The following is a 27333-nucleotide window of genomic DNA, read 5'->3' as shown; positions in this document are numbered from 1 at the left end:
CATTTCAGAATTAGTAGATTTTATAATCTGGGACATCTGGGATTTGTTTAGGCTTAGAAATACTTTGATTTATACAAAGCAGCCTTATCTACCAAAACTTTCTGAAATGTGGTCATTTAATTTTGTCGGCCTACACGTTGTTTTGCTTTCTGCATCAGATAGTTAATAATAACTAGTAGCCTGCATAATGGTAAACAATATAACTTACACAGTTTACATATACTAGTTAGCTTTCGAATAACTGAAAAGAAAAAGTTGTCCCACATTAGTCAATGTCCCACATTACCCTAATCAACCATATATATGGTTGATTGTTTTCCATGTGCAGCACTGCAGTAATGCACTTATACGAAGAGGGCAGTCTCAGGAGGTGGGACACAGTCAGTGGTCGTAAAATACTGATTTAAAAAAAAAAATTCTACATTTTTTTAAACCCTGCTGTTCCAGCCCGGTACAATAGGTGGCGGTATACGTTAGTCTGCAGTCCGCCATTAAATCAGAGAAGAAGAAGAACTTCCGGGAAACAGTTCACCCGCGAAAAACAAGTTGCTTGTTGACACCGGAGACAGAAAATGTGACTACAAGACACGGTGCGAGAACTCTTCTATTTATATTCATGTCATACTATTTCAATTCGCTTGGGAAGGTAGTGCATTGGGAAAGAGTGTGTGCAGCTAACGACCGTTAGCAACAGTTAACAGTAGTAGTTTTTTACCGACTGTCTGAAGTAATTGTGATGAATGAAATCCGCTCAAGTCAACAAATCTAACGGAGGCGGTTTATAGACAAACAAATGACTCAGTACTCACCCTTATTACACTCTTTTCTTTTATGAGTGTCTCGAATGTGTCTGTTTTATTGTCCGGTGTTATGTGTCAACTGGTTGTCATACCTAACAGCAGCACCTGTGCTCTGCTTCTATCAGCACATTTGTCAAATTTTTAACAAACATGCGACTTGAAAATAGCCAGAAATAAATACATAATAAAAATGATAATATATAATACTACCGTGGCGAATATGATCGTATAAGTGATCACTACCTCAGTAGTACTTCGGTAAAGTTAGAAAGAGATTGGCAGATTTGAACTTCAGCGATCAATAGCTCACAAACGAAACATTGTTAAAACATAAAAAATGCCTCTTTCCTATCGTAGTAAGGTAGACTATTGACTACAAACTCATTTTTGCCAAAACGAGTCGTCATCCAGGCTGCAGGAAATATATTGATCTCTATGCGCTGCGTGCGGAGAAGCGAGCACTTAGGGACCGTTTACAAAGTGCAGTACCAAAGCAAGAAATATTCAATATCTCCACTTTTATTCACTGTAGTCTCACCAAATTCACTCCACACACCAACGGTCACCTGATAATCACACTTCAACAGTTATTTCATAAAAAATCTTTTTGCATATTTTTGGGGAATTTTATTGTGAAAGATCGTCAATAGCGTTAATATTATACCGTGTACGATGACCAAAATCATGCTATACAACAAGGGTCACCTGATAATCATACTACAACAGTTATTTCAGGAGAAAAAAAAAATTGCATATTTTTGGGGAATTTTATTGTGAAAAATCATCAATAGCGTTAATATTATACACTGTATACTCACCCAAATCATACTACACAACAAGGGTCACCTGATAATCATACTACAACAGTTATTTCAGAAAAATGTGTTTTTGTTTATTTTTGGGGAATTTTATTGTGAAAAATCGTCAATAGCGTTTATATTATACACTGTATACTCACCAAAATAATGCTACACAACAAGGGCAGAAGAGCCAGGGGTATGACATGCACTGTGGCTGCCATTAACCCCAAGAGGCGGAGACATAGCCTCCAGGTCACCCTGGCCCCAAGCTGGAACTGGGACAAGCAAGCCCTGAGGGCGGCCTGTCTCACAGGAGTCAAGTAAAGAGTCCCTGCCCTGGCATCCAAACGCATGCCTAGGAACTCCGTGGACTGTGAGAGCTGGAGCCTGCTCTTCTTCCTGTTGAGGTGCAGGCCTAGGTACTCTAAGTGCTGCTGGAGACGAGCCTCATCTCTGCGGCACTGCCCCTCCGAGTGAGCACACACGTTGGCTGGCCTCCAAAAGGACCCGTAGATCACTGGAAGCAGCAGAACCTAATTGAGGTGTTCTTGGCTGTGGGGCTGGTACCGGCCCAGCCAGAGCATACCAGGCATCTCTTGTGTGACCGGCAAACCGGTGTCACGAGCCGCCACGCTTTCACCAGCCCGGGTAGCAAAGACAGTTGCAGCAATCCAGAGAGGGGCCCGTAGACCAGCTCTCCCAAACTCAAAGTAAGTGGATATTGTGCACACAAGCCGTCTAAACACCCCCCCCCCCCCCACATATGGAATATGTAGGATGGATAGATAGTCTTGACACGATATAGAACATATGTTAGAATATATATTAATAATTTTTCCTCAAGCTATTTTTTTATATTCAAAGTCAAATGTTATCCACCAATAAGAAAATATAGTAGACCTAAGGAGAACACCAATACCCATGTTGCAAATATTTAAATCGCTGAAATATATAACCAGTTCTGAAAAAGAAGTTTATTGTTTCAGACAATACTGTCAATACTGTAAAAGGAGCTCACACCTGAGTCAGAGTCCTTTGAAAAGCTTAATAAATGGTTAGATTGCCATCACCTATCAAATAATGAAAAACTATGTACAGATGTTTCAGTTGTGCAAATGTAGCATGATTTTGGTGAGTATACAGTGTATAATATTAACGCTATTGATGATTTTTCACAATAAAATTCCCTAAAAATATTCAATTTTTTCCCCCCCTGAAATAAGTCTTGTAGTATGATTATCACGTGACCCTTGTTGTGTATCATGATTTTGGTCATCCTACACTGTATAATATTAACGCTATTGATGATTTTTCACAATAAAATTCCCCAAAAATATGCAAAAAAAATGTTTTCTTAAATAACTGTTGTAGTATGATTATCAGGTGACCCTTGTCGTGTAGCATGATTTTGGTCATCCTACACTGTATAATATTGACGATATTGAAGATTTTTGAATATAAAAAATCTCAAATTATATCAAAACTAATTTTCCCAAAATAAATGTGTAGCATGATTTTGGTCATCCTACACTGTATAATATTAACACTATTGACGATATTTCAAAATAAAATTCCCCAAAAATATGCAAACTTTTTTTTTCCTGAAATAACTGTTGTAGTATGATTATCAGGTGACCCTTGTTGTGTAGCATGATTTTGGTGAGTATACAGTGTATAATATTAACGCTATTGACGATTTTTCACAATAAAATTCCCCAAAAATATGCAAAAACACATTTTTCAGAAATAACTGTTGTAGTACGATTATCAGGTGACCCTTGTTGTGTAGCATGATTTTGGTCATCCTACACTGTATAATATTGACGATATTGAAGATTTTTGAATATAAACAATCTCCAAAATTATATCAAAACTAATTTTCCCAAAATAAATGTTGTAGTATAATTATCAGGTGACCCTTGTTGTGTAGCATGATTTTGGTCATCCTACACTGTATAATATAAACGCTATTGACGATTTTTGAATATAAAAAATCTCAAATTATATCAAAACTAATTTCCCCAAAATAAATGTTGTAGTATGATTATCAGGTGACCCTTGTTGTGTAGTATGATTTTGGTCATCCTACACTGTATAATATTAACGCTATTGACGATTTTTCACAATAAAATTCCCCAAAAATATGCAAAAACACATTTTTCAGAAATAACTGTTGTAGTACGATTATCAGGTGACCCTTGTTGTATAGGATGATTTTGGTCATCCTACACTGTATAATATTGACGATATTGAAGATTTTTGAATATAAAAAATCTCCAAAATTATATCAAAACTAATTTTCCCAAAATAAATGTTGTAGGATAATTATCAGGTGACCCTTGTTGTGTAGCATGATTTTGGTCATCCTACACTGTATAATATAAACGCTATTGACGATTTTTGAATATAAAAAATCTCAAATTATATCAAAACTAATTTTCCCAAAATAAATGTTGTAGTATAATTATCAGGTGACCCTTGTTGTGTAGCATGATTTTGGTCATCCTACACTGTACAATATTAACGCTATTGATGATTTTTCACAATAAAATTCCCCAAAAATATGCAAAAACACATTTTTCAGAAATAACTGTTGTAGTACGATTATCAGGTGACCCTTGTTGTGTAGCAGGATTTTGGTCATCCTACACTGTATAATATTAACGCTATTGACGATTTTTCACAATAAAATTCCCCAAAAATATGCAAAAAGATTTTTTTCTGAAATGACTGTTGTAGTAGGATTATCAGGTGACCCTTGTTGTGTAGCATGATTTTGGTCATCCTACACTGTATAATATTAACGCTATTGACGATTTTTCACAATAAAATTCCCCAGAAATACGCAAAAACACATTTTTCAGAAATAACTGTTGTAGTACGATTATCAGGTGATCCTTGTTGTGTAGCATGATTTTGGTCATCCTACACTGTATAATATTAACGCTATTGACGATTTTTCACAATAAAATTCCCCAGAAATACGCAAAAACACATTTTTCAGAAATAACTGTTGTAGTACGATTATCAGGTGATCCTTGTTGTGTAGCATGATTTTGGTCATCCTACACTGTATAATATTGACGATATTGAAGATTTTTGAATATAAAAAATCTCCAAAATTATATCAAAACTAATTTTCCCAAAATAAATGTTGTAGTATAATTATCAGGTGACCCTTGTTGTGTAGCATGATTTTGGTCATCCTACACTGTATAATATTAACGCTATACGATTTTTCACAATAAAATTCCCCAAAAATATGCAAAAACACATTTTTCAGAAATAACTGTTGTAGTACGATTATCAGGTGACCCTTGTTATGTATCATGATTTTGGTCATCCTATACTGTATAATATTAACGCTATTGACGATTTTTCACAATAAAATTCCCCAAAAATATGCAAAAACACATTTTTCAGAAATAACTGTTGTAGTATGATTATCAGGTGACCCTTGTTGTATAGGATGATTTTGGTCATCCTACACTGTATAATATTGACAATATTGAAGATTTTTGAATATAAAAAATCTCCAAAATTATATCAAAACTAATTTCCCCAAAATAAATGTTGTAGTAGAATTATCAGGTGACCCTTGTTGTGTAGTATGATTTTGGTCATCCTACACTGTATAATATAAACGCTATTGACGATTTTTCACAATAAAATTCCCCAAAAATATGCAAAAAGATTTTTTTTCTGAAATGACTGTTGTAGTACGATTATCAGGTGACCCTTGTTGTGTAGCATGATTTTGGTCATCCTACACTGTATAATATTGACGATATTGAAGATTTTTGAATATAAAAAATCTCCAAAATTATATCAAAACTAATTTCCCCAAAATAACTGTTGTAGTATGATTATCAGGTGACCCTTGTTGTGTATCATGATTTTGGTCATCCTACACTGTATAATATTAACGCTATTGACGATTTTTCACAATAAAATTCCCCAAAAATATGCAAAAACAAATCTTTCTGAAATAACTGTTGTAGTATGATTATCAGGTGACCCTTGTTGTATAGGATGATTTTGGTCATCCTACACTGTATAATATTGACGCTATTGAAGATTTTTGAATATAAAAAATCTCCAAAATTATATCAAAACTAATTTCCCCAAAATAAATGTTGTAGTAGAATTATCAGGTGACCCTTGTTGTGTAGTATGATTTTGGTCATCCTACACTGTATAATATTAACGCTATTGACGATTTTTCACAATAAAATTCCCCAAAAATATGCAAAAAGATTATTTTTCAGAAATAACTGTTGTAGTACGATTATCAGGTGACCATTGTTGTGTAGCATGATTTTGGTGAGTATACAGTGTATAATATTAACGCTATTGGCGATTTTTCACAATAATATTCCCCAAAAATATGCAAAAAGATTTTTCTTCTGAAATGACTGTTGTAGTACGATTATCAGGTGACCCTTGTTGTGTATCATGATTTTGGTCATCCTACACTGTATAATATTAACGCTATTGACGATTTTTCACAATAAAATTCCCCAAAAATATGCAAAAACAAATCTTTCTGAAATAACTGTTGTAGTACGATTATCAGGTGACCCTTGTCGTGTAGCATGATTTTGGTCATCCTACACTGTATAATATTGACGATATTGAAGATTTTTCACAATAAAATTCCCCAAAAATATGCAAAAAGATTTTTTTTCTGAAATGACTGTTGTAGTATGATTATCAGGTGACCCTTGTTGTGTAGCATGATTTTGGTCATCCTACACTGTATAATATTAACACTATTGACGATATTTCAAAATAAAATTCCCCAAAAATATGCAAACTTTTTTTTTTCCTGAAATAAATGTTGTAGTATGATTATTAGGTGACCCTTGTTGTGTAGCATGATTTTGGTCATCTTACAGTGTATAATATTCACGCTATTGATGATTTTTCACAATAAAATTCCCCAAAAATATGCAAAAAGATTTTTAATGAAATAACTGTTGTAGTGTGATTATCAGGTGACCGTTGGTGTGTGGAGTGAATTTGTTGAGACTACAGTGAATAAGTGAATTAAGATTTTTTGCTTTGGTACTGCACTTTGTAGACGGTCCCTAAGCGCTCGCCTCTCCGCCCGCAGCGCATAGAGATCAATATATTTCCTGCAGCCTGGATGACGACTCGTTTTGGCGAAAATGAGTTTTTAGTCAATAGTCTACCTTACTACGATTTTTTATGTTTTAACAATGTTTCGTTTATGAGCTATTGATCGCTGAAGTTCGAATCTGCCAATCTCTTTCTAACTTTACCCAAGTCTCAGTATTAGACTTGTACCGTTTATGATCAATAAAAATGTCAACAAGTAGTAATATAGGGTGACTGTTCCATCATTAATTGCTGAAGAGTGATGGCAAGGATGAAAAAGGGATGTTATTTGTTTAGACAAAAGAGTCGACAAAACACTAACAGAGTACCACAGGGAAAACAAAAACAATGGGTAAAGGACAATTAAACAGACATTTTAATAGGGAACAGGCAGCAAGAAAACAAGGTGATGTTAGTTCTTGCTTGCTGTGTTGATATGATGTGAGTGTATCTGTGTTCCATACAGTCAATCTGGGATGAAGTGTGAAAGGGTGGAGCTGACACCTACCAAAGAAAGGAATATGAGAAGCAATAAAACAACTAAATCTTTACTGATGCTAATCCTGATCTTACCATTATTGCCCACAATGCTGCTACTAACACTACTACTGTTATTGCAGAGCAACAATATGCAGCGATGCATTTACTAGAAATTAACTGACATGAATATAATTTCATGAATATTGGACAGTTAATGTAGGAAATAACTGTCACTTCCAGCGTTTGATAAACACTCGAAAGCTTCACTGTTTGGCATCATCAAGGTCTTACAACTTAGCTGAATTAATTTTAGGTGGATGTAGTTAACCTGCTAGGAGTAGTTTGTCAAAGTATAGTCATGTTTTCATCAAATATGAAACTTGGGAAAGATCTGATGATGTTGAGTTATAGCAATTTTTTCCCCCATGTTGGAACATTGCAATTTGTCATGTCACCACAGCGGAAACAAACTCCATAATACAGCGCTGTCACGATCTTGAGGCTTTTCTCTACTACTCTACTTCAACACACAAAAAACTTAGTGATATTGAAAATTGAACCCCTTCATACTACGCAGCTCAACTCTTGATTAAAGTCCTCGCAAACGATTATTCAGTAATTCAAGTCAAGTCAAATTTTATTTATAGAGCGCATTTCATACACAAGGTAAACTCAATGTGCTTCACAACAAATAATCATAATAAAATAACTAACAACACAGTGCAAGTGTAAAACAAGATAAACAAGTCCAATCAAACACACACAAACACACACGTGCACACACCTATATACACACACACACACACACATACACATACACATACACACACACACACCTAACCAAACACTGTCATAAAAAGAAAAGTTTTAAACCTGTTTTTAAAAGTGGCCACTGATGTGGCGCCTCTCAGTTTTAATGACCCATCTCTAGTTTTTAAGCTTCTCTATGTTCTACATTGTAGTAAACTGAAAATGATGTAAATTGGACTGTTGGTCTGAAATTCTCATTACATTTTTTTTTTGACATTTTAGAGATAAATAATTAATTCAGCAAAATATAATATTATCAGCCAAATATTAATTGATAATGAAAATAATGTTGCAAAAAGTAATCTTGAACTTTGTCCGGCTGTTTTGTGTGTTCTCACGCTGTATACATGTCAATCCCTGATCATTGCATCATTTCTTTTCTTTCAGGGGATCACATCACTTCACTATGTCGATAAGCACAGAACAGGAGGCCCTGATTGGCTGGGCGTTTGAAACCTATGTGAAAGAGCATCATCATGATGACATTAACCAGGTCATTGCAGATCCTATGGACACGACCCATCAACCTGTTGTTGTTAATGCAATGACATTGTTCGAAGCCAATATGGAGGTAATAGAAACACAAACTCATTGCTTATTATACCACATGTATATGTATCCACTGACAAATGTATCAATTAAAATAAGGATTTAAAGGTGCAGTGTGTAAAAGTTAGTAGAATCCAGTGGAACAGACTTGATAGAAATTAAATATAAGTATGTTTAAATTAGTGTATAATTTGTTACCTTAAAATGAGCTCTTTCTATCTCCATAGGGAGCTGTTCCTTATCCATAGAGCATGTCATGTTATAAAACCATGTTTCTACTATAGTCCAGAATTGACAAACCAAACAGTGGCTCTAAAGAGGCACTTTTATGTTTTTCATAGCCACCATAGATTCTCCTACATGCTTGGAAGAGGAGGATAAGTGGAGGTGTATTCAGTTGGTTGTAATCTCCAATCTCACCACTAGATGCCACTAAATCCTACACAGTGGTCCTTTAATAAATTAAAAGGAGAATTTACCAGTAAGACTTAACTGAGGTGGAACCACAGAAGCAGTTTATGGCATTCCATTGGCCACATCTGCATAATATCTGCTGTTAATCAAATGTTTATCTGCTCCTATTGAGTAGTTTTGCTGCCTCCACCTTTGTTTGTTTTCTCAGAGCGCTATCTTAATGTTACTGTGATGAGTCTTATCGGAGAGGGAGACAGAGGTCTGTAGACACTGAGCAGACGGAGCTTTCAGCAGCATAGCAGCTACTTTAAACCAATTCATAACTTTGTAATCGGGCCATCGGCCGGTTCATGGTACATTTAGATCGATCCCAGGGTCTGTGTATCAATGCACTTGCATCTTTTGAATTAAAACCAATTTCTGATTCATATCGGTTATTTTTTACACCCCTAATCTTTATGCTTCAAGCTTGCTTACTTCCACTTACACTTTTGATTGTGTGCTGGGCTCTGACTGCTGCCAAAATATGATATGGGCGACCTACACAGCAGTACTATGTTTGAACACATCGTCTGTGATACTCACTGAAGCTAGTGCTACAGGTTGCTGATGTGTAGCCTGTGTGGACATGGTGTGAGCATTTCTGTGATTTGTCCCTCAGTCCCTTCTCCCACCTGGAACTAGGTAGCTGTACCTAGTAATGTGTCTGTAAGAGAGGATGTCACTGAATCTATGTTTGTACTAATGTCATGGTATCTGTCCACAGGTAGGGGACTATTTCAATGCCTTTCCTGAAAATGTCCTGGCTATATTTGATAAAGTGTTACATAAAATAGCCATGGAGTTATCTGAGAATGCCTCTCCCACGCACCGTGGAGGACAAAGAACAAAGGAGCTCAGAATGAAACTCACTCTTCATGCCCGCATCACAGGTTAGACATCCATTATCTGGAAATGAGAGTCAGATGTTACCAGATGTTGTTCAAATCTTGCATTGTGTGTTAGTTTTTTTGGGTGTAGAAATATATTCTTTGGCAGTCTAATTGGTTTTAATGAATAAAACATCCTGTGAGTGTTTCCCTTTAAATTTAGGGTCAAACCGGAAGGTGCTTTAAGCTGTTATATTGGCCGGCATCAGACACAGACAGGTTCTTGAAACTAGTACACAGCTGGTACTGATTTAAAAGGAGTTTAGCGTAAATACACTTCAGGCTTGTGATTTTGGCAGTCTCCTTGTGAGTGATATTGAAAATGTTTCCTCTGTTAGATGTACGTTTGTGGAGATTGCAGCTGCTTTGCCTGTTGAATTTCCTCCACTTGTCTGCTGTTTATTGACTCTCATCTCACTGTGTGTGTGTGTGTGTGTGTGTGTGTGTGTGTGTGTAGGCCTACCAGTGTGTCCAGAGCTCATCAGAGACACTATTCCACGATCCAGAGATGTAGGGCACTTCCTATCTGTCACTGTTACTGTAATACGCACCAGTGTCGCCAAGGTAACAGCATGGCACCATTTAAATGTTTTCAACAATTTGCTGAAATTGAATTGAACACTTGTCATTTCACGTCTCCTTACCATCTTCTTGCAACAGCAGTTTTTAAGTAAACTTAATGAAACTGCTGTTATTATATTAAAATATTTCCCTGATTATGTAAGCACTGTGTCCTGAAATAATCCTTCACATTTGAAATGCAATTTTCTTATCCTCAGACAGTCAGGATGTTGCCACTAGCCAGCTGTAGAGATGAATATGGTTGGGATTATATACTACTACTCTTATCAATACCCCTTATTGGTACAGTTCTTCAGGATTAGAATTGATTTATATTTTAAATTGAACCAAATATTGTTTCTAGAGCAGCAACAGTAATGTTTTCCACAGAAATCACTATATAAACTCAGTGATATCTCAAAATGAATAATCTTCCTGTTCACCATCAGTCATTCTTCCTGTCCGCTGCTCAGAAACGTTTTTGTCTTGCATCCTTTCACACTTACTTTCACTTACGGATGCCACCTGCTATAAAACTCTGAACAAAAGGGTGAAACTCACCAAACTTGGATCAAACTTTCAAACTAGTCAGTGCTGATTAAATATAAATTGAAGATTCTGTTACTGCATTGTCCATTTCTGGCATCAAAAGTTTCCAGAAACATATTTTAGTGTACTGTTTAGCCATAATGTAAGAAAGTGAAAGCATTTTTCGTCAGGTGGACGTAACTCTGTATGTCCCTACAATGCTACTGCTTTCACTCATAACACAGCAGTAAGGCATTTTCCCAGAAAGGTTACTAGGTGTTGAGGTGGGACATTAGCTGTACAGACTTCCAGGAATATCCATCCATCCCATTCACACAAGTCCATGCAGGAAATGTTCCTGAACATGTCATGGATAGACTGCATGTGTGAAAGGGGTTTAACCCTTTCATACTGTTCATATTATACACCATTGCAGTATGTTCTGGGTCAGTTGTGACCCTTTCTAAGAATCCCTCATAAAAAGTGTCTATATCAAATTTTGAACCACAGATGTGTTTAGAAAGCATCAATAGTCGATCTGACTGATCAATAAATGTGTGATTAAACCTTAATTAAAGTTTCAGAGAGCAGAAACAGTGTATTATTTAGCTTTTACATCAAAATCAGCTACTATCACACAATATCATGTCCTATTTTACCTAAGACATGAAAATAGAACATAGCAATAATGATTTAAATGTATTTTATTGAAACTGGAAATTACAAGAACATTATGGAACTGTGGGGTTTATAGTATAACCATTGGAGCCACTATACACTGTTGTCACTGATACAGCATAAAAAGAAACATTAACTACAACAAGCCAATTGAACCCATCCTGTGGGCAGTCACAGTCCAGCACCCTGCACCACCCATGCTAACACATCCTGATGTGTCCCAGCAAGGGCGTTACAGGAAAACATGTCATCATGACAGGATGTGACTGTTGTTTTGGTAAAGTCCTGACAACAGTTGAAACAATGGAGATGAGGACAGTGTTCAGTGTTTTAACCAAGCACAGTGGGACGATTTTGACGGCTGTCACTCCAGGAGCAAACATCTGACTACAGTACATAGCCCCAGTTGAGAATGTACCTATGCATAGACTGGCATATAGGCCTGTTGTACTGCATGTACTCTATCTATATCCAGGTTATGTATTATCCTGCTGTGGATCATATTATGTTTGTGTTGAACAGGTGTATCCTGGTTGCTTAAATGTGATTCTTACACAGCGGTGTGTCCAAATGAACGGCAGGGTTGAAAAATAAGCAGCAGCCAGCAGCTCAATGAAGGGACAGCGAGGGTCAGCCCCTAGGACTGTCTCACTCTACAGTCTGCCTGCCTTTTTGGACAGTTGGTGGCAGACAGAGAGACGGACAGGAAACAAGGGGGTAGAAAGAGAAATGGGTATGACATGCAACAAAGGTCCCTAGCTGGCCTCGAACCAGGGACATTGTGGTTATATAACATACGCTGTAACCACTCGGCTCCAGTGTGACAGACTTTTAACAGTAGATTTGGTGTTTGCAATTAATTACAAAAGATTTCTTTGTCTTCTTTGTTGCCCTTCAGCTGGGCTTACTCGAGGCCAAGAGCCCTAGCTCGTCTTTGCTTACAATCAGCCCTTTACAGTTCATACTTTTTGACACCTTCTAATGTCTTTTTTAAGGGAATTTTTAAAGACTTTTAAAGTTCTGCAGGTACACAACACAATGCACATACCAGACTTAGAGCCGAGTATCAATCGATCCTTTTTGCACCCAGAGGTAGAAAATTTAGACTATTTGTATGGACTTGCTCACAGCCAATCAACATAAGCGCTCTTTGATTTAATGCAACATGTGATTGGCCCACTGCCACAGCAGCTACAAAAAAACTAAATGTGCCTATATACACTGCCTGGCCAAAAAAAAAGGTCACACACTCTAATATTTTGTTGGACCGCCTTTAGCTTTGATTATGGCACGCATACGCTGTGGCATTGTTTCGATAAGCTTCTGCAATGTCACAAGATTTATTTCTGTCCAGTGTTGCATTAATTTTTCACCAAGATCTTGTATTGATGATGGGAGAGTCGGACCACTGCGCAAAGCCTTCTCCAGCACATCCCAAAGATTCTCAATGGGGTCTGGACTCTGTGGTGGCCAATCCATGTGTGAAAATGATGTCTCATGCTCCCATAACCACTCTTTCAAAATTTGAGCCCTGTGAATCCTGGCATTGTCATCTTGGTGCCGACTTTTATTTGACCAGGCAGTGTAGTTTTCTAGTATGTTTTTTTAGTTTTTAATTTAATGTATTCTGGAGAATAGATTTATGCTTGAATTTAAAGAAAACTACGTAGTAGGCATACTCTCATAGGCTGTGCATCAAGGAGTATGAGGTGCGCTACACAGCCAAACAATGCTGGCTTTGGGTACCAATCTGATTCTCATGTAAAATTGGCGACATAAAAGCATTCCTTCAGGTAGCCCTGAATTTAAAAAATTAGTCAATTTTTTGGAGTAGTAGGATATTCAGAATATTTCTCATCATTTATTATAGATGAATAAACTGAAGAATAGTAATGGGTAAAGTACAAACTGCACACGCTAGCTGGGACATGAGAAACACGCAGCTCTGAAGAGGCAGACACTGAATCACATTGTAACTGGTGACACAATGAAATATGATCCAGGAAGTCAACTTGGAGTTACAGATTAATGTATTTAAAGTATTACCAGAAGTCAAAACACTGTGCCAGTTGTGCTGCATTGTTTTGCTAAGAGCGTCTGTTGTGTTAATGCAGTGAACCCATTCAAATGAATGTGTGCAGAGCTGTGTCAGTTTGACACTCAAGGAAACATGTTTGGCATTAAAATGAAGCGTTACTCAGGACAATGTATTTGGCTGGTGTTATTTGGTTGGTTGGTTGTTATATATGCTAGATGGCATTCAGCAAACCCAGAACTACTTCTTATAAAGAAAAACAGGTTTAAAAACATGTGGCTTGTGGCACACTTGGCTTGGGATAGAAGGAACATGAGATACTTCATTCTGCTGCTACACTGATATTTTCAAAGCAGCACTAATTAGATTTCTCTCACAGCTGTGATCAGCTGCACATGTTACCATTAAAATAGTCATACTGACTGCTCAGAATGTGTTTGTCCTACTGTAGTCATTCCAAATGTGCTAATACAATTTCCCTTCATCCAAAACACATGGTGCACAGTGGAAACTCATTATAGGTCAGTCACACTATTACACACAGTCCTGTTTTCTATGGCATGGGCTTTTTGTTATTTAACAAACTAATCATTCCAACTTATATGATCCATAAAGTATATGTTATCTTTAGGACTAAGCATCAGTGCCTTCTCTACCTCTCCTAGGTCCTGGAATACAAGCGTGATTACATTTGCGCAAAGTGTCGCCATGTTTTCGACGTGATGGCTGACTTTGACCAGTTCTACACCTTTGTCCCACCGGTGGCCTGCCCTAATCCTGATGGCTGTAACTCATACAAGTTTAGCAGTCTGTCTGAAGGATCTGAGCCTGCTCTGTGCAGGGACTACCAGGAGATCAAGATACAAGAGCAAGTATGGAAATCATGCATATGATCCTCACATTTTTCTAAGTACTAAACAATGAATTTTTTAATAAATCACCCCCCAATCTACAGGTACAGAGGCTGTCAGTGGGCAGTATTCCTCGTTCTATGGTGGTGGTTCTGGAGGATGACCTGGTCGACCGTTGTAAATCTGGTGAGAACGGACTTCACCAAAAGAAGCTGAATTGATAAAGTAGAATTAATAACTAAAAAGAAACACCCTCTACTTGTCACTAATCAGAAACACTATCTCAAAGTTACACACCACCACTATGCTGCTGGATGGCCCACTGGCACCAAGTTAGGAGCGTCTGGAGCATTTATGCCGAGGCTGATTGCAATAGGGCACAGCTGCGGCCATCAGCTGAGGAAGGGGGAGGGGAGTACCTCGCAGGAAGAGAAAGAAAAAGAGAAAACAGTACCAAACACAAAACAAAAAGACTACAGCATGTAACAAACAGCTTCTTCAAGGGTTTCAAACCACTGGATGTCACTTTACTGTTGAGTTTAAAGCACCAAAACTTCACATCTTTATATTCGGTATAACATAAAGATAGCCCCAAAGCTTCATAAGGTTATACATCATATAAATATTCAATTGCAGAAATAGCTACACACTAACTAATGAATTAATTAACTGTGATCTGCTGTTTAGCTTATTCATAATGTTATTTTAACTTATAGACAAATATTGTTCAGGTTTCAGCAGAGGTTTTAGAGCAGTGATGACCTTCAGTCTAATAAGCTTTTTACCATTTATGAATTATGTTGCTAAAGTAATACCCACAAACAAGCTCTTTTAAACAGCCAGTATTGTGGCAACTAGGGCTGACACTGAGAGAGATGACTCAGAATAGCTGAGAAATATGACTAATAATAATAGCAATGGCAGTGGCCAAAAATGACTTAAAATAATAAGCGAGAAAGCAGAGAACTACAGGGAAGATGCCAATTTAGTAACATGTGTTAATGGAAAGGGAAGTAGGAGGGGAAAGGAGCTCAGTGCATCATGTGAGGTCACCCAGCAGTCTAGGCCCAGAGCAGCATAACTGTGTGGGTGAGGAAAAGGATTTTAAATTCTACTCTGGATTTCACAGGGAGCCAGTGCAGAGAAACTAAAATAGGAGTAATATGAGCTCTTTTCCTAGTTTTTGTCAGTACACATGAAGCTGTATTCTGGACCAGCTGGAGAGTCTTTAGAGACTTGTTAAAGCAGCCTGGTAATAATGAATTTCAATAATCAAGCCTAGAAGTAACAAAGGCGTGGACTAGTTTTTCTTGTATTTTTTTGAGAGAGGATGTCTTTTTTTTACTTTGCACATGACACATTCATTATTGTTAACCTATTTTAATAATTGTAATGTATGAAATAGTATTTGTCTCAAACTACAAGAAAAGGTTTTCAGCAACATTCATAATACATTTGAACACAACACAGTGCATACAACAAATGATTGTGACATCTCAGCTACAGTTTGCCAGAAGGCACTCAGGAGACTCTGAAGTCAGCTGGAAGAAGTGTCTATTATCTGATGAGAGCAAAACGGAGCTTTTTAGCCATCAGACTAAATGCTACCTTACAGTGTACACCATCATGATCATAAACATCGGGATGCTTCTCTGCAGCAGGCTGGGGAAGGCTTTTGAGAGGGTAAAAATGAATGCAGCAAAATGCAGAGGACTCCTGGGAGAAAACCTGATGTTTTCCAACAAGAAGTCCAAGCATAAAGTGAAAGCTACACTTGAATAGCTTCAAAGCAACAATGTTAATGTACTGCAGTGGCCAAGTCAGAGTGTTGATCTCAATCCAATCCAGAATTTGTGGATGGACTTGACAAAAAGATGTTCACTGATCATGAATGGTGCCCAATGTAAAGCTGATAGAAACCTATCCAGACAAACTGATGGTTTAAATTGCTGCAAAGGTGTAGTGACTATTGCTGTGTTCAGAGCCGGGAATGGCGTCACACCCGAGTTTGTATCGTTCCAATTTAGAAGTCAGGCAACCACTACTAGCCAGGTTAGCTATTGTTAGCGATACCAGTTGATAAAAACGCATTTCGCTGTATTTTGCTCATACAAACATCGTAGCAACAGGTCCACAGATAGAAGTTGGACAGTGTTGTGTGTACGACTGATTTAATGAGACACATTTTAAGGTTGGGGCTGGTGAGGTTCGACCGACTTCTGAAATTCCGACTTCTGAGTACAACTGGAACGCACCATAACTCCTGAATTGAAGGGATGAATGCTGATGTAGACATATATTTTGCCTATACTGTTTGTACCGTTTATGAACAATTAGCCCTATACAGACAACCATTCTCTGACAAAGGACATATCCTGATCATGTCCTATGGATATCTAGAGATCCAGGAGTCCACATCTAATGCTCTTATTTTGTTGACAGATTGAACCACCATGCAAAGGAGTAGTACCATAACAAAGAATACGCTGTGTGAATTTAAATCCACAACACCATTAACAGCAGTCACATCACCAGCTACCCATTGTCACAGTTATCAGAAACAGAACATTCACCATTTTTACCTGATGGTAGCTGTATACAGCGGACTCATGCATGTAGCTTCCAGTAATTATGGACTGTATGTTGTTCTCCCAGGAGATGATGTGACCGTTTACGGGGTGATGTGCCAACGTTGGAAACCCTTGTACGATGGCAGTCGCTGCGATGTGGAGCTGGTCCTCAAAGCTAACAACATAGAAGTCAACAATCAGCACGCTGGTTCCGCTCTGCTCATGGAGGAAGTTGAGAAAGAATTTGAAGACTTCTGGGATAGCTACAAACATAATCCCATGGCTGGTGGGTTAGAATTTGCCTCATAACACTAAAATTCTACTGTTATTCTACTTATTTTAATCTCAATTTAACAAAAACATTTTTTTTAAAAAGGTTATTTTCTCCCCTCTATCTGTAGGTAGGAACCAGATCTTGTCTAGCCTGTGCCCACAGGTGTTTGGCATGTATGTCATTAAACTGGCGGTGGCCATGGTGTTGGCTGGTGGAGTGCAGAGAATAGATCCTTCTGGGACCAAGATCAGGGGTAACTCTCTGCTTTCTTTTGTGCTTGAGACAACTAAACATGATGCCTATATCTCAGTTTTATTGGTATTTTGTATTAATCACAGTGACTTTATGGTTTTAAATAGAGTTTAAAGCAGTTTACAGCCACAATTGTTTTCTTAATGTTGACTTTTATCACTGAATATACATGGTCCTCACTGCTGAGTTAATCTTGTCTTCTTTAGGTGAATGTCACATGTTGCTCGTTGGTGACCCCGGCACAGGGAAGTCTCAGTTCTTGAAGTATGCAGCTAAAATCATGCCTCGCTCTGTACTCACAGCTGGAATTGGATCAACAAGTGCAGGTATACACTGTTGAGCTGCTAGATCTCAAGTTAAAGGACTGCCTGATATTAACTATTTATCAGGAATTTCTTATCAAGAACTTGAAGTTATAAGATAAAGATTAAAAAACAGTTTCTTCATTTTTGAAATTGTTGATACCTAATATTATTTGCTGCAGGACTGACAGTAGCAGCAGTCAAGGATGGAGGGGAGTGGCATCTGGAGGCCGGAGCCCTGGTCCTGTCAGATGGTGGTTTGTGCTGCATTGATGAATTCAACAGCATCAAGGAGCATGACCGCATCAGCATCCATGAGGCTATGGAGCAACAGTCTATTAGTGTGGCCAAAGCTGGGTAGGACAGTCAAGCATATGTCTACACACTCATAGAATACAAATCTAGGCAAAGAACACCACCATGCATCAAGTTTTAAATGGGGCTGGGAGGTATTAAGGTATACAGGCTAAACATTCTTTTTTCCACTGTAAGAAAATGGAGATTTTGCCAATGTGGGATGGAGACATCCTGTGCGAATACTCAGTCTGGAAAATTACTGGATCTGTGAAAAAAGTCAGCATCCGTAAAGCATTTGGTTAAAGACCTACTGAACTGCAACCATCTGGTCGAGGGAAGAGACACAGCAGTGACCAGTTCAGCACTGAGGGATTAGATCTTTCCCTCAGTCCCCTACAACATTATTCTAAAGTACTGCCCAGCTCTTATTTACCCTTATGTAGACCATACACAATGTTCTTGTTGCTAAGCAAGGTTAAAGATGGACAGCGACACACTTTTGTATTTTCTCCTGTATCCTCCTCTACATTGTCTCTCTTCTCTACAGCATAGTGTGTAAGCTGAACACTCGAACCACCATCCTGGCAGCAACCAACCCCAAAGGCCAGTACGATCCCAATGAGCCACTGTCTGTGAACGTGGCTCTGGCCAGCCCTTTGCTGAGTCGTTTTGACCTGGTTCTGGTTCTGCTGGACACCAGAAACGCAGAGTGGGATCGCATCATCTCCTCTTTTATTCTGGAGGACAGAGGTAGAGAACTTGCTTTTGAAATATTGACATATTGGAAATAAAAAGCTAGAAGCGAAACAAGAATTAAAAAAAACAATTTTAAATGATAATATTTTAATAAGGTTATTATGATATTTGGAACGATATTATGATTATGTTTTTGCAATGTCAGCTGTATGTTGTTGCATCATCACATGCAGTAATCAGTATGTCTATAATGGTAAGTGTATCAGTAATATTTATAAATACAACACTGAAAATCGTATAATAATACACTCGTGAATATATATTTATCCTATTTTTTAATCTATATTAATATATTAATATATTCAAGATCTATTTTCAGTGAATAGTAAAATGTATGCCATCTGCAGCCCTTTTAATAGAAAAATATCTATATACTGTTTATTAGCCAAAGGGAATTTATCAGTGTAATATCAGCCTAATAGATATTAGGCATAGAATTTTTGATCATTTTTCTCAAGCTTCTTTTTACACAGACTATCTTTGGTTTCCCTTTCTAGCTTTGGCTTTAGAAAGAGCCTTTCATATTACTGTTCTCCTGTTTATTTCCTATTGGACCTCTAATAATTCATCCTTATCCTCTTGAGTCAGTTTTTTCCGTATTCGCTACATCAACTGTAATTGTGTTCATTTGTATCTCTCTGAGCCCTAAAACTATAATTATATATATTTAATATTCAGATTTAGTATTCATATTCAAAAATTCAGCTCACATTATCCTGAGCTGCAATCATGATTAAAAGTGGAAAAAGTTATCCACACTAAAGCACGTCACCTGTGAATTATTCATTGAGAGAAATGATCATGGCTGGTGTGTCCAAACTTCTGACTGGCACTTTAATTGCAGTGATAGCGTGTTGAGCTCTGAGTGCAGAAGATGTGGTCGACCCGTGCCCGAATTCCACACACACAAACAAAGCACTAGTTGCTGCTACTGCTCTGTTAATGTTGTGCTCACACTATCACAAGGCCAGATTAGATATTGGCAGTGTAAGGAATCAGAAGTCATAACAGCCTGCTCAAATGTGTGTTAAAGGTGGCGCATCATGTTTTCTGTGATGTTATTTTTATGCTGTTAAGATGTTGAATGTCTTCATTAAACATGATGATGGGTATTTATTTTAAAAACTGTCAAAAGTAATAATGATGAAAGGCTATGTAATCAGTGCATTATTTATTTTGTTCTATCACCTCTTTGAAGTGCTTTATGATGAAAGTGGTGAAATATCTTGATTATTGATTTATTTTTTTCAGGGCTGCCTGCTGAAACCTCAGGTTTGTGGTCCATGGAGAAAATGAAGGCTTATTTCTGCGCAATCAAACGCTTGCAGCCGCAGGTGTCTGAGGAGGCCAACCGCATCTTGTCACAGTACTACCAGCTACAGAGACAGAGTGACAGCCGCAGTGCTGCCCGCACCACAATCCGCATGCTGGAGAGTCTCAGCAGACTGGCTGAAGGTAAGGATGGAACTTAATCTTGATTAAATGATTTTTAAACCTTAATTCAGTCACGAAATCTAACTCAAACTAAAATAAATAGAAAATATTAAATATTATGTACGTCATATCAAAATAAGTCTAACATATTAAAGAGAAAATCTACACTATTAACGGCATACAATTCTTGTAACTTGCCTACTAATGGTCTGGAAACAGACATCTGGCTTTGAAAAGAAATAATTGACTCAAAAATGTTGTAAAGTAATCCATGACATTGTGTTAAGGATTATTTCTGCTCTTGAAACAGGAGGGAGATCAAAGAGGTTAACTTAGTTTTTCCACACCTTGATGGATAACTTGGGCTCCCTTTAAATAATGTAGATGGAAGAATTCATGCAGTGATGTTAAGCACATAGATCTAGAGCATACATACATCATCCTCCTTTTTTCACAAGAAGACACCACCAAACAAGGCTGTACTGCAGCTGAAGTTTTATTCAAATGCCAAGTTGTTGGTATCAATATAATACATTTATTGCTATGTGAATGTTAATGTTCAAAGTTTGTGTCATGGCAATTGCGTGGAGCCTGTATCACACAGCAAGTTCAACATAGTCAGGCTCTTTTCGAGTCTTGCGAATGGTTTTATCAGGCATGTGAAGTTTCGGCTGCGACACGGCTGCAGGACCTGATCGCAATCACTAAAGAGTAAGACAATGTTTATGATCTCACCAGAAGCATTGCAACGCCTTTCAGAAGCGTCCAAGAAGCGGGGCACTGTTGAGCTTCGCTAAACTTATCTGCCGAGGCTATTTTTGATGGGCGGGGTGCAGGAAGTCAGACACAGACACAGTATAGAGCATCATCATGTCAGCCTTCACATACAGAGGTAGAGAAGAGTTGGTTTACAACTTTGTTTGTTTATCCTCAATGGATGTCAACACCTTTCTTTCTCTCTCTGTCTTAAAGGTGCAGCATATAGAATTTAGTGGCCTCTAGCAGAATGGACCTGGCGGAAATGAAATATAATATTCATAAGCATGGTTTAATTATTTAATCATCACCTGAAAAAAAGAATCAATGTGTTTTGTTACCTTAGAATGAGCCTTTTACTTAACCCAAAATTGCCTGGTCAAAAGACTAGAAAAACATTCCATTAACGATTTACCCCGCTGTGTTGTGCCACCATGTTTCTACAGTAGTCCAGAGTGAAAAAACTCAACTCTGGCTCTAAAGAGGGACTTTGATGATTTTTGCGAATTTCGAGGCCACAGTAAATTCTCTTACATGCTTATAAGGTCAGGGGGAGGGGTATTCAGTTGGTTGCAACCTCACCGCTAGATGCCACTAAATCCTAAACAGTGCACCTCTGGATACATGTGCCTACCTAATTTCGTTGATCTATGTCAAATCTGATGGTGGGGGCTTCACATTTACAGCAGCCTGACCACCAGGGTTGAGGGTTAGGGTAAATGGGTATCCGGTATGGATAATGTACATTTTACGAGCAAGGGTATTATCTGAATAAAGTACTTCAGTATCTAAACTAAGCCACACAGAGTTCCTCACCTCCACAGAGACTATACAAAGTTCACTGCTGCTGCTCAGTCACACAATACAATTTTGCCATCATCACAGCCGCTCTCTCACAGGGATTAACAGCTTGCTACTCTCACTGCTTCTACACCTTCATACTTCTGTAGCAACAGTACTTCAGTATTACATCACTGCCCACCTGTTAAGAGTTTATTCTTGTTTCCCGCAGTTAACTCCCACAATTTGCAATAATCCAAGCACACACACACCCCCCTCATCAAACACATACAGTGTTTCTGGTGAGTGGAGGAGAGATATGTCAGCTTTATCCTTGGCATCAGATTGTGTTGTAAAGTCAACGTCATTCTAGCCAACTCAAGGTAAAACAGCCTTGTCTCTGGAGTCTGTGTCAGAAGGATGAATAAAGGTTTCATTGTCAAGGTTAAAAGGTAAAACCGGTAAAACCAAACAGACTTTTGAGTTGTATTTTTTTGTGGTTGTGAAACTGGATTGAACTAAACTGCTTTGGGGTTGTGTGGAAATACCCATTACGCTTCTTAGTACTGCATGTGTTGTGTTCATTGATTTACTGATTTGTATTTATTCAGGTTTTTAAAAAAATTCTGAGGCTGTTCTTTGGACTCCTATTAAATAATACCAACAAGCCCCCACCCCCCTCCGGTTTAAGTCCCAACCATCAAGAGTATGGCTATGAATACAGATAATTTACCTGGTTGAACAGATACAGATAATGGAGTACTTGCTCATCCCTACTGATCACCTTTCCAACCTTCTCCATCTCCCCAACTGGCCCCCACTCAACTCCAGTTCGCAGTTAGCCTCAGTCTCCATTTAGGTTTTCTCTCAACTCGAAGCCCACCTCATGCTCAATGATCTGTTCGAACAGTTTCAGTCTAGTTTTTGCACAGAAACCAGCCTGAAAGTCACCTACAACAACCTCCTCTCCTCAAACTCTTGTCACTATGGTAAACTATTAAAATAGGTTAACATTAATAATTTGTCCATTTTTTTTTCTTCATTTTTTGTCTAGGGCAAAGCAAAAAATACAGTCACTTAAATCTGTATGAATTGTTCAAACCAGCGGATCAGCACCACTCACAGAACTATTTTTATTTGAACCTTACAGCCCATGCCAGGCTCATGTACAGAGAGACAGTCACCATAGAAGATGCTGTCATAGCTGTGTCTGTCATGGAGTGCTCCATGCAGGTAAGGACAAAACCTTCAGTCATACATGTTTTTTGTTTGTTAATATTTCAAAGTGTTGGTGTAGTAACACTTTGGAATATCAGTCATGTATTTTGTCCACTATGGAGAAACTTTCCAGTGACAAGGGACTGGACAATAGAAATGATGGCACATGCAGTATGTATGCATTATCCACTTACACTGAATTAACTTAAGGTGAGAATGTATTGATATATATATATATATTGAACATGTCTGTGTTTCATCATAACATTCCCTTAATACTACCCACACCAACCCTCCCCTCCAACTCCTCTGGGCAAAACTATACTAAGTACTGGTAACAATTCACTTAATATATCTGTAATAAATTCCTGTTGGAAACAGATCAAAAACCTCCTGAATGGAAATGTTCATTCAGTGAAATGAAAGTGTTCCTTTGTAGGGGTGTAGCGGTAAACAAGATTCACAGTTTGGTATGTACTTCGGTTTTGGGGTAATGGTTTGGTACGATTTCAACAGAGCCAAAGAAAGAAGGTAGAAAATAATATTTTGTTTTTGGTTCTTTTATTTTGAGAAAAACATCCAACAATGGCTCATTGGCCATAATTATTACTGACACAGTTTATTTGGCACCTACAAAGCCCTTAATGGTTAGGCACCATCATATCTTAAAGAGCTCATAGTACCCTATTGCCCCACTAGAACACTGCACTCCCAAAATGCAGACTGACTTGTGTTGGTGCTAGTATCTCCAAAAGAAGAATGGGAGGTAGAACCTTCAGTTATCAGGCTCCTCTCCTGTAGAACCATCTTCCAGATTCTGTCCGGAGGCAGACATCCTCTCTATGATTTAGAGTAGGGGGACTACATATATAATGAGAGAGAAGGATAGTTAGTCTTGTAACTCTCTAACATGGGACAGGGTACAAAGAAAAATACAACATGATTGTCTGTACTTATGCTGCACAGTAGTACCACTATAAATTTGAGCAGTCCCCTGTCATATGGAAGGCACAGAAGCAGTGGACATAATCTTTTTAGGTGTTTGTTGCTTGATTTTGCATATTAGCCCTCCAAATAGAAATACCTGGAAATTACTTCTCACAGCAGTCTGTTAAAATAGAAAACAAAATGTACTAGATAAAAACAGTGACATTGGCCCTCTGGTCTTCAGTCATACTTTCATTCATTCAACTACCCCTTAAAACATTAGTAAAAATATAAAACATATGCAGTAACCCAGCCAACACATGCTGCACTGGTCTCGTAGCACAGCATGCCCCGTCTTAAAAGTATAAACATATGTACTATACAATAAGCTTTTTACACACTTATCCAAACAACCTTTTACCCCAAATAACTTATTTACCACATACCATTGCAAGTTGAGCTAAGCCACCAGACTCAGACCCAGTTACTTAGAGCCCCAGGGGAAAATATTGCTGCATACCACAATGCAGTCTGCATCCAGGCTGCATGATATCCCCAACCCAGCTCAGCACTTCTATCAAATGTCAACAGCAGCACACCCTACTACTGCAATACCTGATATATTTCCACATTTGGCAAAGCTCTGAGTGTATATTCCTATGATTATGTTGATGAACTTTTGACGTCGTCGTCGACACACTAGTGACCATTTACATGGTTTCATCCTGATCATGACTAATTTCCGTGTTTTCCACCATAACACTGTAACTCCCTGGGATCCTGCCGGCAGTCTGTAACTATATGGTACACCTCTCTTTTAGGGTGGTGGCTTGATGGGAAATGTAAATGCAATACTCACCTCATTCCCCGCTGACCCGAGTCAGCAGTATCAAACTCAATGTCAGATACTGCTGGAAGGACTGAACCTGCCACTGCTGCTTCAGAAGGAGATGGGCAGACTGTCCAGGTGTGTAACTGACTTGTTTTTCCATTTGTTGAGTCTCAATTATAGCACTATAGACAACTTCCTAATCCTATTATGTATTGTCAATGTAACTTGAGCAATGCCATCAAACTCAACTGTTGTACAAAAAGTATCGAAAACACACAAAAAATAACAATACTGTTGTCCCTTTATTTTGATGAACATAGCTAGTGTATTCAGAAGGGCTAAATCAAGGACATTTGGACTTGTCTAATATTAACATACATGTTATAATTACATGCAAAATATTTAGATTTTCACAATATGGTGCATTCCAGTATACCAGCACAGATTTACGTATTTAGTAGTGGCACCAAATCAGTTAATCTGTATTTTTTATTCACTAGGCTAAAGAGCACCTCACAGTCTGACCATCCAACTAGTAATCACCAGCATCAACTCATGGACACAAACTCCATCAACAAAATACAAAGTCACAATATGACCAGTAATCACCAAGGAGATATCTCTGTGGACAGTGGCTTAGATTGGTTCAACTCAATCATTCCATCCCGGTCACTAGATGTAACCTCACCAATAATTACATCAACTCAAGAAAACTTCCATAGAAAACCAAACTCCAGTTGGTCAGAAATGTCTTCAGTAAGCAAACAGCCAAACTGTCAAGCTGGTAAGGAGGTTCTAAGAAACACTGGATCATCATTAGTCACTGATGTTGTTTCAAATCCTGATGGTACAGTCACACCTGCTTCAGAGGACGACAGAACAAGTGAGAGGAATCAAAATGTTAAAGGAAGGAACTCTTTAACCCCAGAGGACATGAAGCAATCTGGGAGACAAGAAAACAGAAAACACCCAGAATCATCAGACTGTGTTATTCAGAAAGCTTCTAAGAATCTGAGAGACAGAAGGCTCGGGGAGCTGGAGCGGACACATCAGAAATGTGACAAAGAAGAAGGAGGGGGGCACTGCGGGAGGGTGGTCCACTCCAAGACCACACTGGCATCAGGTAAAAAATGTCCCTCAAATAACCAAGTACAAGATAATCTATCACCTGTCAAAGAAAGTAGATCTGAGGCTGAGAACAGAAGGAAGTCCACTGGGACTACGAACATTAGTACTTTGAAAAGGAAAAAGATGGAAGCTGAAGTTGAAACAGGTAAAGACTTGCATGCTAGGTTGTCAGGCTTTATATTCAAACCAAAGAAGATGGGGCCTTTAGTCCACAACCAGGGCCTTAATTCCAGCTCAGACATGAGTGGAGAGTTCCAAACTGAACCCAACCCAGGCAACAGAGATCTCCAAACAAACAAACACAACAAAGAAAGCAGCGTAAGTCATAGGAAGGAAGTTAGTCATGAGTCAGGCAGCACACTTAAGGACACAGACAAGGACAGAGGAAAGAAAAATCAGAACCAGTGCCAGAATCATTTGGAAGGTGGAGGCGTGAGAAAACAGGTGAGCTGTGTAAGTGAGGTGGTAGAGAGTGAGTCTGAAGCCAATTTTTGTTTTACAACAGAGGAGCTACAAATAGATGTTTTTTCCTGTGGAAAGGACAAATTGCCAGGAGGAAAAAAAATTAGAATTCATGGGAGTGACAATACAAAAAATCAGTGTCACCAACAAAGAACCAGATTTAACACTGGTATAGACTCTAACGTAGTAAGCTGTATAAGCAGCCCACCTTCCAAACCAGGCCTCTCTAAGTCTGCCGTGGCCTCCTCAACCCTGGATAAACTTTCTGCATTTTCTTTCACCTGTACAACTGAACCCAAGACCACAGATCAAACAAAGGTGGATATAAATTCTACCATTGGAATGGAAATAAGTCCATTTAAAAGAAACCGCACTGAATGTTTGAGAGCCAATTCTCAAGACAAGAACACTCTAAATTCCTCTGAATGCAGTCCTTTAAGAAAGAAGATCAGGACTGTAGTCACAATGAGCAAAGTACAGGACATATCACCACCTCCAGCCACAGAGGTCACACCAGGACCAGAGACAGAGTCATCAACCAAAACAAAGTCCAAGTGCAATACCAAGGAGACAGAGCCTACTCATGCTGCAAACCATAACAGTGTACAAATGGTGACTGACAATATGAATAAGAGGAAGTGTTTTGAGCTGGGCCCTCGACCAAATAATGTTGGTGGTTCCGGGGGTCTGTTCTCTAAACTGTCTCTGTTTGGCTCTGGTGAGTTGAATGATGATGATGTTCTTGACACTGACTGGGACCAAGAGGTTTCAAAGAAAGCCAAAGTCTGA

General features: G+C 38.3%; 1 protein-coding gene across 1 annotated transcript; it reads left to right on the top strand.

The window, feature by feature from the left end:
• Positions 1–561: 561 nt before the first annotated feature.
• On the top strand, positions 562–27333 carry mcm9 (minichromosome maintenance 9 homologous recombination repair factor). The gene is made up of 16 exons (XM_062436966.1): positions 562–590; positions 8399–8582; positions 9741–9906; positions 10361–10467; positions 14371–14577; positions 14661–14742; positions 17212–17412; positions 17528–17653; positions 17859–17978; positions 18137–18311; positions 18799–19001; positions 20259–20462; positions 23128–23210; positions 24944–25089; positions 25455–26554; positions 26765–27333. The coding sequence occupies exons 2-16, from the start codon at positions 8418–8420 to the stop codon at positions 27331–27333; spliced, it is 3654 nt and encodes a 1217-aa protein (XP_062292950.1). The 5' UTR covers positions 562–590; positions 8399–8417.

Source organism: Scomber scombrus, chromosome 17 (assembly GCF_963691925.1).
Source record: "Scomber scombrus chromosome 17, fScoSco1.1, whole genome shotgun sequence".
NCBI lineage: Eukaryota > Metazoa > Chordata > Actinopteri > Scombriformes > Scombridae > Scomber > Scomber scombrus.
Note: the sequence above shows the minus strand (reverse complement) of the source record. Positions and strands in the feature narration are given on the sequence as shown.